Source organism: Xyrauchen texanus, chromosome 34 (assembly GCF_025860055.1).
Source record: "Xyrauchen texanus isolate HMW12.3.18 chromosome 34, RBS_HiC_50CHRs, whole genome shotgun sequence".
Classification (NCBI taxonomy): Eukaryota; Metazoa; Chordata; class Actinopteri; order Cypriniformes; family Catostomidae; genus Xyrauchen; species Xyrauchen texanus.
This window is the reverse complement of record NC_068309.1, coordinates 3,497,129-3,514,628: the sequence shown is the minus strand read 5'-3', so window position 1 is coordinate 3,514,628 and position 17,500 is coordinate 3,497,129. Positions and strand designations below refer to the sequence as shown.

Here is a 17,500-nt window from a genome sequence, read left to right as displayed (position 1 = left end):
GTGCATTCATTCACCTCTTTTTGTGTCTGCTGAGTTTGCACAGGTGCTGTTGTCATTCGGCCACACCCTGATTCACACATGTTCTGCTTATATTATCCGCTTTGGAAGAGGAATCTCCCTAACACACACACACACACACACACACACACACACTTCCCCTCTCCACTCATCACTGTCTTGGCTGTAGGAATGACCCCTCTGTGATGACTCAATCACACATGGCTCTTCTCGGAAAACGGGCCTCATAGTCTGAAACATTCTTCCCAGCGTTTCAGTCTCTATCACTTTCTCTATCACTCTCTCTCATTAGAGTTCAAAGGGAATAGTCCAGAATCATAGAGAAACTTCAGCTGCAGTAAAATATAAACGTATTACTACTAGTGCTTGACCGATTGTGGATTTTGCCAATACTGATAACTAAGGTGTTGGGAAAGGCCTATAACAGATTAACAGTTTTTAAAATCTATTTATAAAATGTCCAAAAAAAAAATCTATCTTCTCACTATATGGTGAGCAATGATACAGTCCAAAATGCATAAAATCCCAGATGCAGTTTGTTCAACCAAAATCCCAAGAATGTGGTTAGGATTAGGGCGGGGGTGGGGCTAGGCCTTTGCACAATGGCCCAAAACTTCAGGATCAAAAGTTCTTCCGATTCACAAATCATGATGGTCACTCCGTGACAATCCAAGGAGGTGTCAGGAGATTGCTGCATGCGCTGGGTCCGCATGATCGCGTAGGCGCAACTTCAAAGTAAAAGTCATGTACGCTGTGAGGAAATGTTATATTTACTATGAGCTGTATGTACGATTGTTTTGATTCGGTCTTGTGAGAAAATGCGATTACTAATGTGCACATTATGGCTCAAACAATTAGTCGGCATATCGACAACGTCGACATTGTCATTGTCGACAAAAATGTTAATTGTCAAATATGTCGTTTGATCTCATTTAACGAAACATGGGATCACATGAAACTCTAATGATGACGCGCGAGAGACCCAGTCACAGTCCAGATGCACTCTAAACTTTCCAAACAGCTTCAGGTGATGTACATCACAAAAAAAAAATAAAGGTGCATTCAGAAGCACTTTCGTTGTGGAATAAGCAGAGCAGGAGCTCTTTAAAGTAGGCGGCTGTGGCTCAGGTGGTAGAGCGGCTCGGCTGCCAATCGCAGGGTTGGTGGTTCGATTCCCGGCCCACACGACTCCACATGCCGAAGTTTCCTTGGGCAAGACACTGAACCTTACATGGCAGCTCTGCCGCCATTGGTGTGTGAATGGGTGATTGGGACACAGTGTAAAGCGCTTTGGTAACATCTAAGGTTAAAAAAAAGCGCTATATAAGTGCAGACCATTTACCATGTAATTAACTACAAACTCTGACTCTGGCATATCTCTGTGTGGTCAGCGCCTCTTCTATGAGTTGTGCGATTGTCCCGATCTAACAGGGAGAGATTGAAACTGCATCCGGCTGATACACACTCTGTCCCGGGACGCTCGTCCCTCGAGCCCGCACTTGCTAAAGCTAGATTATAACGCGATGCCTTGAGACTTATTGAATCATAAAATCTGTCTCGCTGTGCATTTCTTATCGTGAAGAAAATTGACAATACGCAGCTTTATTAATAAGAGAGAGAGAGTTAAAGATGGATTGAAGTGAACAGAAAGGTGTGAGAGGAAGTCTTCACCCCATTATACACTGCAACAAAATACGTTTATGATTTGTTTTGGCTTGTTTTCCAATAAAAATATAAAAAAAAACTCATTTCTTAAACAATGTACATTTACTTTAGCAGCTATTCTGCATCTGGGAATGTTGAATATAATATTAAAAATACAAATATTTTACAATATCTAAAAATCAGTGTGCTTGTGTATCTACAAGACATGTTTTATTTAATCTTGTATAATCTCTTCTATATAGAGAGCATGTGTGTGTGTGATAACACACACACATGCTCTCTGACTCGCATCAACACACAGATTATATTTTTATAACTTCTGCTAATGAATGCATCTGTCCTCTGTTTCTGCAGTAATAAACATTACACTGATTATAATTCACCCCCCCCACTCCCTCGCTCGCTTTCTCCCACTGTGTTGTAACACGCTCATTAGGTTTATTGATTTGCTCTGTGATATGGCATAATTGGATGTTATTGTTCTGTAGTTTATCATCTACGCACCTGCCGCTGAGCCTATTGATTTTATTTCTCTGACACATTCAGGTGTTCCTGGCCTCTGATTGGTTGGCGTTGTGGTTGTCAGTCACAGTAACTCTGTGTTTGATTGGCTGGAATGAATGCAGTGCTTGACTCATCCTTGGCAGAGACACTGAAGGGTTATTCTGTGGTTTACCCGATAGTAACCTCAGGTTATGCCCGCTCAACCGTAAACAGAGCTCGCTGTTGCCACCTTGTAGTGGAAAAAGCCAATTTCTCACTAAAAACTAAAATAAGTGTAATTATTTCTGAGATGATGAAATCATGTAGCATACTGCTGTCTGAAATGTTTATTCCAGCATATGGTTTTACATATTAAAAATGTAATTGGCAGTATTCCACATAGCCAGTAGAATGAGACAGATGTGCTGATATATTGATTTATTTTCCGGTCGGTAGGATGTGTTTTGACTCTTATCTGCAAAGACAGTTTAAAAATAGACTGTTTTGACTGGAAAGAGGTGGGTGATGTTTACAGTGAGCTCTTATCGACAGTGTGTGAGTTCATCTTTCTGGGCTTTGTGTTCTGTGTGTGTCTGTAAATACATTTCATTCATTTGTTTACATCACTTTCATCATGTTGAACATCAGAGTGGAAGTAGATGGGTTTGAATATGATTTTCAAGAGTATATTTCTTTCAGATTGACTGGATCAGAGATTAAACTTCTCTATTTCCCTGTGAGTTTGTGTGAGATTATCAAAGAAAGATACAGTATCTGGGTCTGTGCTATCATGTTCTGCTCTAGATTCTTGTGGGGATACTCTTTGTTACTGTGTGTGTTTATGCTTCTAAATAAACTCAGACACTATTTTCAGAGACTGTTACTCATGAAATGAGCCACAGGAGAATCGCAGGTTCTTGGAAAGTGACGACTGACTGTCTCTGTGTGTGTGTCTCTGTGTGTGTGTCTCTGTGTGTGTGTCTCTGTGTGTGTGTCTCTGTGTGTGTCTCTGTGTGTCTGTCTCTCTGTGTGTGTGTGTGTGTGTGTGTGTGTGTGTGTGCGCGTGCGTGTGTCTCTCTGTGCGCGTGTGTGCATGTGTGTGCATGTGTGTGCATGTGTGTGCATGTGTGTGTGTGTGCCCCCTGAAGATTTAAAGCGGAAATTTTACAGGTTCAACTGCATGTTCAAGTGCTGCCATATTTAAGCTTGGCTTATCACTGGTTGTGAGCTTTTTGTTTTTGTTCCATTTGTGCGTCATCGAATCCTGTGAGGAGGGCTGTACTAAAGCTGTCAACAGGGCTGAGAAAATAAATAATACCAAAATTAAAATTGGTAAAGATTCTAATTCTATGTTGTTTCCTAAGTTTTCAAGTAGGGCTGGGTAAAAATTTCGGCTCAATTTTCCGATCTCAACATCGATTCTTAAATCCCAAGATCAGTATTTCACTCTGTGTGGCAACCCTCTATAATGCAAGTAAATCACTCGCATGTGCGACCAAATCTCACGCTATGCAAATAAAATGTTAATGGCTAGTAACCAGTAGTCACCAGTGATTGAGTAGTATAGTGGAGAAGTTATTAGCACAGTTACTAGTAGTTATTTCACTGTGTTGAGTGTAAAAGTTGAGTTTAACGCATTCTGTGTGTCCAAAGACGCGATTCACTAGAGTCTTTGAATAATGTCTCCTTTAATACCCTTTCTGTTCTCTATGTTTGATTAAAAACAATAAAATAGGAAACCTTTAATTCCAATCACGCATGGATGTGCTAATGTAATCGTTGTAAGCCCTCATTGGCTTCTGCCGCTAGTCTTAAAGAGACAGTATTTATTTAGCTTGTGTCCTACATATCAATGTAAATATGTTTTTATTATTTATTTAACCGTTTTAAATTAAAGTGCATAAAACTGCAAAATCAAAAGATTTATCCAGTTTATATTCTCATATCTGACGTAAAATATGTACAGTAAAACGAGAACATTTCAATTGACAGTTTTATGTTAAAGGAATGTTCTGGTTCACATGCAAGTTAAGCTCAATCCACAGCATTTGTGACATAATGTTGATTTACCACTAAATATTTTTGACTGGTTTATGTTAAAATAAAAATTGCAGTACAGTTATAAATACACACCAATTTAAAAGTATCGCCGTTATAAACATTATTCATGTTCCATTATTATAGTGTAATAAAATCACATGGTAACATTATCTGTAACATTTTATATCCAATATTACAACTCCTTTGCCATGACGACACGACACGTAAACCCTGTAAGTGATTTTATCACACTAAAATCATGTTTACATGCATAATGTTCACGTCCTGTTGCTATACTTTTTAAACCGTGTGTGTGTTTTGATATTTATGGCCCTGTTTACTTCCATTTTAAGTGCCTTATTGTAACTGTGATTTTTATTTATTATTATTATTATTGTTATTTTAAATAAAAGGTGAGACAAAATATTTCTGTGGCAATCAACACTGTGCTACAAATGCTGTCAATAGAGCTTAACTTGTACTGAACCCGGAAACATTCCTCTAACTTGCATGGCAGTACCATGATGATCCAGAGTTTTTCGTTAATTACAGTTGTATGAATGGTAGTAATATAAATAGTAGGGCTATTTGGTTGTGAAGTGGCATTTGCGACTCTACCTTACCGCGGTAACGGCATGTATTTGAGCCCAGTGCTGCAAGAGATGCTGTTAAAACATGACACCATACAAGAGTGCAACAGAATGGTCTTGAGCTAATTTTTACCCACTGCACCCATTTCTTATGCCGGTGAACAGCCATTGGACTTTTGCGCAACTGTTTTACCTCAAGCTCTTAAGCTAGACATAAACCTAATAAACCTCTCTCTTTTCCTCTAGGCTGAGTCTGGCTATGGGTCCGAGTCCAGTTTGAGGAGACATGGATCCATGCTCTCCCTCACATCTGCCACCAGCGGATACTCTGCCACCTCTACTTCCTCCTTTAAGGTAAGAACATTGTGGTAGGGCGGAGGGCGGGGCCGGGTCGTGATCCTACACACCCGATCCCGTATTAGGCTAATTATGCCTCCGTGAGGGTTAAAGGTCAACTGCAGGGGATCGTGTGGTAGACAGAGATCATTTACGGACATGTCCGTCATGTGTGTGTTTATGTTGTCTTAAGTTTCTCATTAAAATATTATTTATATTGAAAAGCCAGTTCTCGCCTCCTCCTTTCCATTGATCACGTTACAAACATGTGTACACACATGTCGGGTATGAAGCTTCTAATATTGTTATTTTTGTATGGTTCTGAACTCCAATAACTGTGTGTGTGTGTGTGTGTGTGTGTGTGTGTGTGTGTGTGTGTGTGTGTGTGTGTGTGTGTGTGGTCCACAGAAGGGTCACAGTCTACGCGAGAAGCTGGCAGAGATGGAGACATTTCGTGACATCCTGTGCAGACAGGTGGACACACTGCAGAAGTACTTTGATGGCTGCGCTGATGCAGTGAATAAAGATGAGCTTCAGAGAGACAAAAGTGAGTAAACATACACACTCATCCATCAGACAGTGTGTGTTCTGGTGTGTTAGAATTGTGGGAGAGATTTGAGATATTGATAGTGAGTCAGTTTGAGTGATTCTGCTGACAGACATGTTTTAAACTCTGATCTTCATTCAGACTGCAGCAACATCCACATTCAGGGATGCTAACATGTGTTGGCCTCTCTGTACATCCCTCTCCAGTGCTGTCTGTCTGTCTGTATTATTTGTCTATCCATCTAACTTTAAATATAACATTTTTCTTTATCAGTATCACAAACTTTCTCTTCATCTGTTGTTGCAGCACATGGGCATGTTGGTTCACACAAATGATGAACTGCTTCTTTTGTTCGTCTTAGTCCTTCCCCTCCATCTCTCTCGGGCCTGTGAACAGTTCAGTGCTCCAGTGGGTCGACCTCAGCACCACCTACTGCAGGGCCATGAGTTCATACTGACGTGTGTGTATGTGTGTGTGTTTTCTCTGCTCAGTTGTGGAAGATGATGAAGATGATTTCCCTACAACTCGTTCCAATGGAGAATTCCTGCATAACAACAACGGCAGCAAAGAGAAACGTGAGTCTCATCAGATTTCTATGTGTGGGAAAATTAAGCAGGTTTCTTGCTCAATTAATTTGAAATATTTGATTTAACACAATGACATCAGATTGTCATATTTCACAATTCCCTTATAATGGTGAAATATGCCCCTTAAAACAACTTATGTATCCTAAATACCTAAAAACACACTATAAAACATATTATTACTTTTTTTTGCATAATTCACTCTCGTTTTACATAACTCTGCTCACGGGTAATTTTAACCATGAATTTTCGTTGTTTTGTACAAACATCACTTGTAACATATTTCATCTGTAGCACACCTATAGTTCTTTTAATATTGTCGTAATGGTTAACAAGTGTAATTACAGTTGTGTAACAAGTTTTTTGTTGTGCTAGGAATAAAGCCACACCTATGGGACAAAATCTTTAGAAACTATTTTCACAATAAATATTGTTTAGATCATCATGGTTTCAAAAATAGTATGCTTTAAAAAAATCGTTTAATTATCGCGATGATGCACCTTTTTGTTTCGTCTTTATTATCGTTGACAAAATCGAAAAAGCCTTTTGTCAACAAAGGTTTTCGTCAGTGATTCCATTGAGATTAACGCTGGCTCTACACCAGCGGATTTTTCCAATGATTTCAGGTGTTGGCTTCATTAACATAATCACCGGCCAGGTAGAGGGATGCAGGGCGCCATTTAGCACCTCTCAGCGGGAGATGTTAATCACTTGACCATCGGGACTCCCTGCTGCGTTAATGGCTTCAAGCACTGAAACATCACATCATTCTGACACTGAGAAGAACTGACAAGATGACAAGCTGATCTGAACTTTTATTTTTGATCAGCTGCATATCATCACAAGTGCTGATTTAAAATCCAAAGTGATTCTGTCATTCTGCAGAAATAATGCAAAGCAACTAATGACGGAAAGAAATAACCTTGACGGACATTTTTCAGTTTTAACCTTGTGAAAGCCAACCGAACCATGAAGAAAATGCTAGTGTAGCTTAGCACTGCCCTTGTTCATTATAGTTTCTTAAAAGCAACAAAAGTTGCAAAAGTAGCTGAAAATTATACAGCAATAATATTAACCCCATGTTATATTCGTAAACGCACAAGTCACTCTTGCAGTTTAAAAAAAGCTCTGTTACCTAGCTAGATGACTTTACCATGACAAGTTTGAATTAGAAGAATTTACAAGAGCAAAATTTTATGTAACCACATGTATCCGTTTGCAAGGCATAAACTGTGCCTTGTGTTTACAATGTTCATGATAACTGAATGTAAGATGCAGTAACAACAGAGCTATGGGTGGTGCATCCGTGCACAACACAACAGAAATATAACCTTAGCAACCAACCAGATTTCTTGTGTTCGAAACTCAGATTACCATGGAAGATACGTTGCTGAATTATACATGGTGTTATTCTGACTGACCAAACAATGGCCTTGTCATTTACATCTCTTTAAGAGTTTGGATCTCTTCTCTTTCTCTTCCAGTGTTCCAGTGTCTGAGTCACAAAGGTATTAACGGGGTGGATTTTAAAGGAGAGGCCATCACGTTCAAGGCGACCACTGCAGGAATCTTGGCCACTCTCTCTCACTGTATTGACCTGATGATGAAGAGAGAAGACAGCTGGCAGAAGAGACTGGATAAGGTACGACACACGGGCCTCTAGACATCATTCTAGAGCTGCTGAATTCAGAGCTGTGATTTTACCAGAGGCAGATTGCTCTTGTTTTTGTGTCTCTGACCGAGCAAAACCATGTTCTCGGTGCCGACTGTGAAAATAAAATGTATTTCTCATAGCGCCAAACAAAACAACACCCACAGACTTAAGGAGAAATATATTTTTAAAAATGATGTGAGAACTAATCGACTTGTACAAAGCAAGAATGCTCTGACATAACAGTTTGCACATTTCTGTAGTGCTTCATTAGAAATGTCATTTTAGTTTTTATATATAAAGAGTAGCAATGTGGACAAAACATTATTGGTGTGATACCTTAAACAGAAAAGTGAATCCAGTGATTTAATGGGTTTACTGTGTGAAAGTGTCTAGTGTGCATTACAGAGATGGAGTTGAATCTATCTGCTAATGTGTTGCAGTCAGCACCATTCAACACAATACCGACAAATACCGATCAGAATGAGAATTAGAACAGTCGCTCCTCTTCTGTCCGAACAATGAAGCGCTTCAGGACAATTCTGCACTGATACTCTCTCTCGCTCTGCCCACATCACACTGAGAAGATATCTGCTCATGCCAAGACATTACAACAGCAGAGTGTTGAGTCAGCTCAACTCTCTGTCTCTCTCTCTACAGGAGGTTGAGAAGAGGAGGAGGGTGGAGGAAGCGTATAAATCAGCCATGTCTGAGCTCACGAAGAAGTCTCATTTTGGAGGACCTGATTATGAGGTGGGTTCTGTTTAAAATGCTGATGCCTGCAGAAGTTTAGTAACTAGTCATTTTACTTCACTTTCTCTTTATGTTCTTCCTCGTTGTGTCAATCAGGAAGGTCCAAACAGTCTGATCAATGAGGATGAGTTCTTTGATGCAGTGGAGGCCGCTCTGGACAGACAAGACAAAATAGAAGAACAGGTGCGGCGTTACTGCAGACAATCTAAATAAGTAAATTTGGTGTTGACAGACAACATGAAATCAACATTGACACTTCCTTAATAAATGATCGCGGTCTCATTGGGAACGTTTTATCAGTGCACATTATTCTAAAGAAAAGTGTAACAACTTTATCTGCCTCTAAAACAACTTTTCTGCTGACATAGTTAAAGCTGCGTGAGCCAATAACTTCAAAGCCTAACAGTCACAATCCATAAAAATTTCAGTGTATTAGATATTATGTAAGTGCTTTAAAGGTATATTCCGGGTTCAATACAAGTCAAGGTTAATCGACATCTTTGTGGCATAATGACCACTAAATACATTTCAACCTGCCCTTTCTTTTCTGTAAAACAAAAAAAGCACAAATCTGGGTTACACTGAGTTACTTACAATGGAAGTGAATGTGGCAGACCCATACACTTAAAAATACTCACAACATGGGTTTCCGATTGAAACGATTGACGTGAATTAGTGTGGAGAGTTTTGCACGATTTAAAATGCGCATTTAAATGGTCTGCACTTATATAGCGCCTTTTTAAGCCTTAACGCTATTCAAAGCGCTTTATACTACGTCTCATTCACCCATTCACACACGCATTCACACACCAATGGCAGCAGAGATGCTATGTAAGGTGCTAGCGTGCCATTGGGAGCAACTTGGGGTTCAGTGTCTTGCCCAAGGACACTTCAGCATGTGGAGTCGTGTGGGCCGGGATTCGAACCACCAACCCTGCGATTAGTGGCCGACCTGCTCTACCAACTGAGCCACAGCCGCATTATGAGTATGTGATAGCTGGATGTGACTGGCCCAATGAAATTACGGACCTTGGCACACGATTCTTGAACATACAGCGCAACAGTGCCCGCCCACAGTTTATTTTACTTGTATTGCAAAATATCCGATATGTACAAATATTTAAGTAGTTTAAGGGTGAAGAGTCACCGACTCGATTACATCATTCACAGTGTGTCGTGGGAGCACACGGTCGCTCTGAGGCACGTTTAGGGGTTCCGTTGGCCGCAGTTCTCTGATTGGCTGATCTTTCTCTGATGTACCATGGGTAATGTAGTTGTTTACCATGAATTACGCTATCAAACATGATTTTTAAACAATGAAGTTGAGAGAACGTGGATGAATGGCTTCAATGGAAGCAAATACCATCGATACACAACCTCATAGCTCACAGTAGGTCTGTCCTAAAATGTTTAAAAGTTATCGTTGAAAATAAATTCACCTATGGGATAAATAAATGGGATTTTTTACTTCAGGATCCAGACTGTTGTGCTCTGTAGCCCTTGACATTCGGAAATGTTTAACCCACAGCTGGTCATTAAAGTGGGTTCTCACAATCTGCCTCGGGTTTTGAGCGTGGGTGCCCACAAATATACGGAGGCTGGCATTCTATTGGCATCGCAGTTTTAGCCCGCATTGTATCAGATATTACTCTTAATCTACGCTGTCGCAGTATTTAATAAAACAAGGTTAAATTGCTCCAATCCTACAAATTAAACTCTCCCCGAAACAAGGAGGTCGTTCAGCGGCTCCATCATGATAATGGGCATGACGCAGTTGATTGAAACAAGCAACAATTTGTATTTTCTTTAGTCCAATTTTTTTAAATGCATTAAAAAAAATGATGTGACGATTGAAAATGATGTCAGTTTAAAATGATATTAGTGTGCTAAAATCATTTGCCTTTTTTGTGTAAAGTTATTTCCAATTTTACAACTTCGTTTTCAGGACAATGTAAGACCATAAACCCTAAAACGACCATAAAACAACGATTTAAACAACTTTACAGCTCAAATAATACACAAGTTTTAATAGAATTACTGTAAGTGCTTTTATAAAATTGTAATCTTCACATTTCTGCCTTTTTAAACTCTCCAAAAATGTAAATGCCTCACTGTAACATCGATATTTTTGTAGGTTTTTCTTTTTTTTTTTTTTTTTTTAAGATAAGGTGGGATGAGTCCAACATTATGCCACAAATGCTGTTGATTGAGCTTAACTTATATTAAACCCTCAAAATAGTCCTTTAAAGCAATTAAATAATACCTGTTCTATTACAATGGCAAATAAATAAATAACTACACATTACGGGTGCTGACACTCTGAACTGTATCTCAACAACAGTTTTGGTGGGTGAATTGTTTTCCCCATTGACTGCCATTGTTACACAAAATTAATCCCAAACCATATATGCTTAAAAATATAGATTTTTATAATGGATGTCTTCCTAATAACAGCTTTAATGAAGAAAAATGTCAATGCATGACTCTCTGGGGGTTTAATCTTGATGAATAATATCACTTGCACTACTTTATTTCAAAATATTTCAAAATATTTGGTTTCACTTTGAATTGCGCTACATTGCGCAAGTTTAATGTGTTGCGTATGCTTAAAAGTTTATGTCCTTGATGCTGATTTGTCAAAAGCCATGAAGGCATGTTAAAATACAAATTAATAGCAACAGATACAAACTAGCTACTTAGTAAATCACTGCACAGCACCCAAAGAGAGCAACTATGAACCTTAGTTTACATGTCAGGGATTGGCCCTAGAACGTCTTGAATTTGCATACTAAAATAGTGTTTTAATAAAAATGTGTGTATACAAAAGCAATGAGGAACTTGAGAATGTGTAGTACTGAGAATGTAGTCACTCCTTTGTCACTCGTGCCTAACTGGGTGGATTCACAATTTAGCGCAACCTCTTGTACCTTATTGCGTAATGAGCAAATCTGGAATTGAAAGAATGTTAAATCTCACACAATTGCATGTGTCTGTGTGTGGTCTTAGTGTGATAAGAGCAGGATACAGAGGAGCAACTCAGTGCCTTTAGGAGACGTTTACTCCACGGTGGGCTCTCACCGATTCGCGGAGAAAGTGAGTAAATTCCTCCATGATGTTTTTAGTAGCTCATCATGATCATCTACTGATCTGTTCCTGTGTCCCCATCATGCTCTCTGTCCTTCTGTGTCTTCTTTATCTTGTGACATTTCTCAAAATCTGAACCCTTGATGAAGCAGCATTTCTCTCTCTCTCCTCCTCCTCCTCTCTGTAGCCCCCCTCTCCTCCCTGCTCTCCCTCATCTTCTGCTGTTGTCTTCACTCCCTTCCTCCATGAGCACAGATTCAGTGCTGAGGTAACGGTGTCCCCAGCACCCTCATCCATTACAAGCTTATTATGGCATGCTCCTAAGCATTAGTCTTATGCAAAATAGAGGTATCAATGTTATTTTGAATATAAGATTAAAGGGATAGTTCACCCAAAAATTAAAATCTGTCAACATTTACTTACTCATACAGTATAATATAATTTTTTTTACCCCCTGTGGAACTATGTATTTTTTTATTATTAATTAAAAAGTATTTAATATGACTTATATGCTATATTCCAAGTCTTATGGGGCTGGTTGCACCACCCAAGCTTAAGTTGCAATTTAGCCTAGTTGTGACGTTAATGGGCACTAAGCTACAACATTTGAGCGTTGCATCATTAAACTTCAGTGAAACGTAACCTACACGTAAACTATATTTTTAGTCGGAAGCCTCCGACCAGGAGTAAAAGTTGTAATAAAAATGCAAACTGATTATATGACATCAATGAGGTTGTGTTTTAGATGACAGACTTCCAATCCATTAGACATAAATAAAGATGCCAACATTTACACTAGTTTACATTATCAAGGACATTATGTAAAAAAACATTTTTGCATTAAGAAAGAAATTGTTTGAAAGTAATGCTTAAGTTTTAATTCCATCCGCCTTCTCTCGCTCCGCACATTTGTGTTTGAGGGAGGGAAAAAAAGAGTGCTATGATCAGACTCGTGCCAGAGATCTTCTATTGAGAGATAACAACCATCGCAGTTCTATCATAGAAGAGAGCATAGCGGCTAGTAACGTTCAACTAGCGGGTTACGATTAAGTCACTGTTTACAGATACCATACAATTGAATGGGGTGAGCTGTAATCTGACACTTACATGTCATAAAGTCTTCCGTGACTTCTTTAAATAAATCGCAGTTTTATCATATGAAACTCATAGTTTACACCAAACAGATTATTTAGTATAAATCATGTTTAAGATAAGCGGACAGGTGGTCAATCCATTAAGTTATGAACTGTTTCCTCAAAAAAGTAGTTCATTCAACATCATGGAGCATCTTCTCTATCGACATCCATTCAAAAAGAATGGCCTCTTATCCCGTCGGCAATGTACCGCTCATAAAATGTCTATGGGACCTCCACGTTATGCTATTCTATGCTAACCTAGAAGGCCTTTCAGAAGGGCTCTTCTCGCGCCAGACGGTCATTGTTGCTATAAACGCCGCAACTCCCAAAATCATATGTTTACGTGTAAAGACAAAGCTGGAAAAAAGTGATGGGTGTCACTTAATTTCAGCCCAATAACATCGTGTAAAGCAATCGAACAGATGTCGAACTCAGTCAGGCTCAACGCCACAAACTGAGAACAATCAATCAATACCAAAGCTGCACTGTCCTCTCTGTGAATGTACAGAACAATATGGATAAAATAACAACAATAAAGCATGATTAACGTGTACGTGTTAGCTGGGATACTTTTAAGTAAGCTACACCCTATTAAAACAGTGCTGAATTGCCATTATTAATTGTTGAAAATGCTAATTGGATTTTCATATCGCCATTTTCATGCTTATGATGGTTTTAATTTGGCCATTAATTGGCTGATAAATATCGGCATCCGATACATCAGTGCATCCCTAATTAAAATGTTATTTATTACCGCTGACAGTTACGTTAGACAAAAAAAACGCAAGGCTATTCAACAGTTCTGTTTACAAATTGAAACGCTGCTTGTTGGATCAATAAAGGTACTCGTCATATTATGCAACTACACCGAGAGCTTACGGACATCTAGCTAAGTTCTGCATTAAGATCAGGTGGTGCAACCAAATTAAGCACTGAACTGGTTACAAACTAACTAGTAGATACTTGGCCCTTAATTTGAACTTTACACCAAAACTAAAGTGAGACCTTATGCACAGCTGGTGCAACCCTACCCTGAAGCCCTAATATAGCTGTGTGTGAGGAACAGACTAAAACTTAAGCTATTGTTTTGGAGCTTGGCAGACTGGTTGAGTTGTCATCAAATATTTTAAAAAGCATTTGTGTGCGTGTGCGTGCGTGCGTGCGTGCGTGCGTGCGTGTGCGTGCGTGCGTGTGGCGTGCGTGCGCGTGCGTGAGAGAGAGTGCATGTGTGTGTGTGTGTGTGAGAGAGAGAGTGCGTGAGAGAGAGAGAGTGTGTGTGAGAGAGTGATCCATTGTAAAAAAATAAATAACCACATATAGGTTTGGGACCCGAGATTACATGAGCGAGTAAATGATCATATTACCTTTTGGGGTGAACTATAACTTTTAATTCTAAAAACCTAGTGAGAGGCCTACTTGGACAGCATGTTTGGATATCTTTTGAAATATGATTTTAAAACAGACGCATAACAATCAATCAATAGGATAGACAAATTATTGGCAAGTTGGCATGATGCTTTATACTGGACTAATGTAGACCGTATTAACAGCATGTCAGCATCATGTAGTTTCCCTTTAGCTGTAGTTTGAAGAGATATAATGACTGCTTGTAGTACAGTTTTCATCTCACAACAATCTGTGGCATGTTCAGTGTCTTCATGGAGTTCAGAGCAGCTATATATATATATATATATATATATACACAGATCAGCCAAAACATTAAAACCACCTGCCTAATATTGTGCCAAAACACCGCCAACCAGAATAGCATTCAGAGATTATATTCTTCTCAGCACAATTGTACAGAGCGGTTATCCGAGTTACCATAGACCAGTCTGACCATTCTCTCTTGACCTCTCTCATCAACAAGACTTTCCATCCACAGAACTGCCCCTCACGGGATGTTTTTGGCACCATTCTGAGTAAATTCTAGAGACTGTTGTGTGTGAAAATCCCAGAAAAACTCAAACCAGCCCGTCTGGCATCAACAACCATGCCATGTGATTTATCTAATAAGCCAATCATGTAGCAGCACTGAAGTGCATAAAATCAGGCAGATATGGGTCAGGAGCTTCAGTTAATGTTCACATCAACCATCAGAATAGAGAAAATAAATGTATCTCAGTGATTTGGAGCATGGCATGATTGTTGGTGCTATACAAACTGACAAAGTCTACGGTAACTCGGATAACCGCTCTGTACAATTGTGCTGAGAAGAATATAATCTCAGAATCCTATTCTGAGATGCGGGATGGCGGTGTTTTGTCGGCACGAGGGGGACCTACACAATATTAGGCAGGTGATTTGAATGTTATGGCTAATCGGTTTATGAGGATCGTGTCATTTTAAATGAGGATATGACCTTTGACCTTTTTGTTTTGTTGTGGACAGGTGGAGGAGATGGTTAAGAGTCACATGACCTACTCCTTGCAGGATGTCGGTGGAGATGCTAACTGGCAGCTTGTGGTGGAAGAGGGAGAGATGAAGGTGAGTTCACTGCTGAAATTATATAATTCTACCATCAAAGCTGACCAGTCTGTTACTGAGTTCTAAAACTCTTGACTAAACATTTTAGTGTTGAGAAGTCTGCACGTTCTGCATGTTGTTTATTGAACAAGTTCATCATCTGGGTTCTCTTAGTACACTATGTCCTGTTGCATATTTATGTGCAGTTTTTGCACAGAACATGATCAAAAATCTGAAACATCCCATAGACTTACATTGACGGAATGTTCAAATGGGCCAACGGAATGTTCATTAATTGAAACTCCAACTGTCAAAAATTATAATGTAAACAAACCCACAAAAGCCTTTTGATCTGCTTTAAGTATCTATCTATCTATCTATCTATCTATCTGTCTGTCTGTCTGTCTGTCTGTCTGTCTGACGGTTTATCTAAAAATAATCTGTAAACAGTACTCGCACTACTTGTACTTCTACACTAAACCATTTTATAGTACATTAAATGGCACAGACCTCATGTGTGTTTATTGTTCTGGGTGTCTCAGGTGTACAGGAGAGAGGTGGAGGAGAACGGAATCGTGCTGGACCCTCTGAAGGCCACACACTCAGTCAAAGGGGTCACGGGTCATGAAGTCTGTCACTACTTCTGGGACACGGACGTCCGTAATGACTGGGAGAGTGAGTACACACACTCACGCTCGCCTCTCCCAGAGTTCCCTGTATTGTAGACATCACCCTTAAGTGGTGCCCTGGGCTGATCCGATGATAGCACACACCTTCATATAATTCAATAAGGCCCTGAGACTATATATTATCTTTTATGTAATATTGGTGCAGTTTGATGACTGCGCACAACTTGGGCTGTGTAAGCACCATATACTCTTACCATGCTCTCACATACTTAAATACTATGACTCATCAGGACATGTAATGTACGAACAGTAATATCAAGTAATTCACTTTAATGTCTTATTAAAAATTTAGCTGCACCTCCTAATGGTCACAATCTCAGCCAATAGTGATGTTTAATAGATGTAATTGTGTTGCTTCTAGTCTTTTTGACTTGCGTCTGTGCTTTAGGGGTTTTTCCCTGATGTCAATTTAACCAGGTCTAATTTTTGTCTGTCTCCAGCTACTGTTGAAAACTTCAACACTGTGGAAACGTTGTCCGATAATGCCATCATCATCTACCAGACTCACAAGGTGAGAACAGCATGAAAATTATACAGTGACTTTTAGTAGGGCGTATCTTTTTCTGTTGGTAATTTTTGTGGTGGAATCCATTGAGGTTTGTCTCACCCAAACAAATCGTCTTTTGGCGCCCACAACACGTGTTGCCAAACATCTTAAAGACTAGCCAAACTATCTTTAAAACACTAATGTTATTTGTGATACACTTGAGATGCATGTATCTATATCAAAGTATCTGTAAATAAAAATGACAATGTATGGTATATATCAAGCCTGGGTGGGCCCACGAGAAAAATAAAGAATTGTCAAAATAACTAGTCATGGCCAACACAGTAGGCTTAAAAGCTGTTCTTTCCAATGCATGTAGGCATTATGACCATGCACTTTGAAATTTGCAGACAAATCAGAAGTGTTCTGTTTTGATCATTTATAAAAATAAAACATTCATCAATAAAAACATCAATCTCATCAAATAGCCATATGTCATATGTTGTTTGAAAGCTGTCAAAGGGTAGAATACAACCAGGCTATCTGACAATAATATAGCGAGTAATAGACAAGTACATGTCATTGACGTTTTATGTTTCATGTGAACAGTTGTTGCTTAAATGCCATGTTTTCGCTTATAACTTAAAAAAATAAACGGAACATAAAACATCACATACCATTACTTAGATGAGGCGATTATCTTTCAAACGAGTCCACACACACGGTAATCAGATGTATAGCTCATTAGATAATCCACATGAAGCACAATATTACATATGGCCACCAGGAGATGGCGCCAAATACATGACACAGACTCAGTGATGACACAAATGGCACAGAATGAAACTCATTCTGTGAAATCTCATGACTAAAATCATGTCTGCATGCTATGAAACCTTTAGTCATTGTTGTGTTTGCATGTGTAATTAGTGCTTATGTACAATTATAATGTTTATTTGTTTGGAGATGCT

General features: G+C 39.1%; 1 protein-coding gene across 2 annotated transcripts in view; it reads left to right on the top strand.

Moving 5' to 3' along the window:
• Positions 1-17,500, top strand: part of LOC127627459 (ceramide transfer protein-like) — a 45,750-nt gene that overhangs the window by 21,869 nt on the left and 6,381 nt on the right. The window contains exons 4-14 of one of the 2 annotated variants that reach the window (XM_052103843.1): positions 5,043-5,150; positions 5,541-5,679; positions 6,171-6,254; positions 7,748-7,905; positions 8,575-8,667; positions 8,764-8,850; positions 11,674-11,760; positions 11,939-12,019; positions 15,279-15,374; positions 15,896-16,028; positions 16,483-16,553. In XM_052103843.1, the coding sequence (XP_051959803.1) occupies positions 5,043-5,150; positions 5,541-5,679; positions 6,171-6,254; positions 7,748-7,905; positions 8,575-8,667; positions 8,764-8,850; positions 11,674-11,760; positions 11,939-12,019; positions 15,279-15,374; positions 15,896-16,028; positions 16,483-16,553 (1,137 nt within the window). The remainder of the gene's footprint in view (positions 1-5,042; positions 5,151-5,540; positions 5,680-6,170; positions 6,255-7,747; positions 7,906-8,574; positions 8,668-8,763; positions 8,851-11,673; positions 11,761-11,938; positions 12,020-15,278; positions 15,375-15,895; positions 16,029-16,482; positions 16,554-17,500) is intronic. The other variant, XM_052103844.1, reaches the window with a different exon arrangement.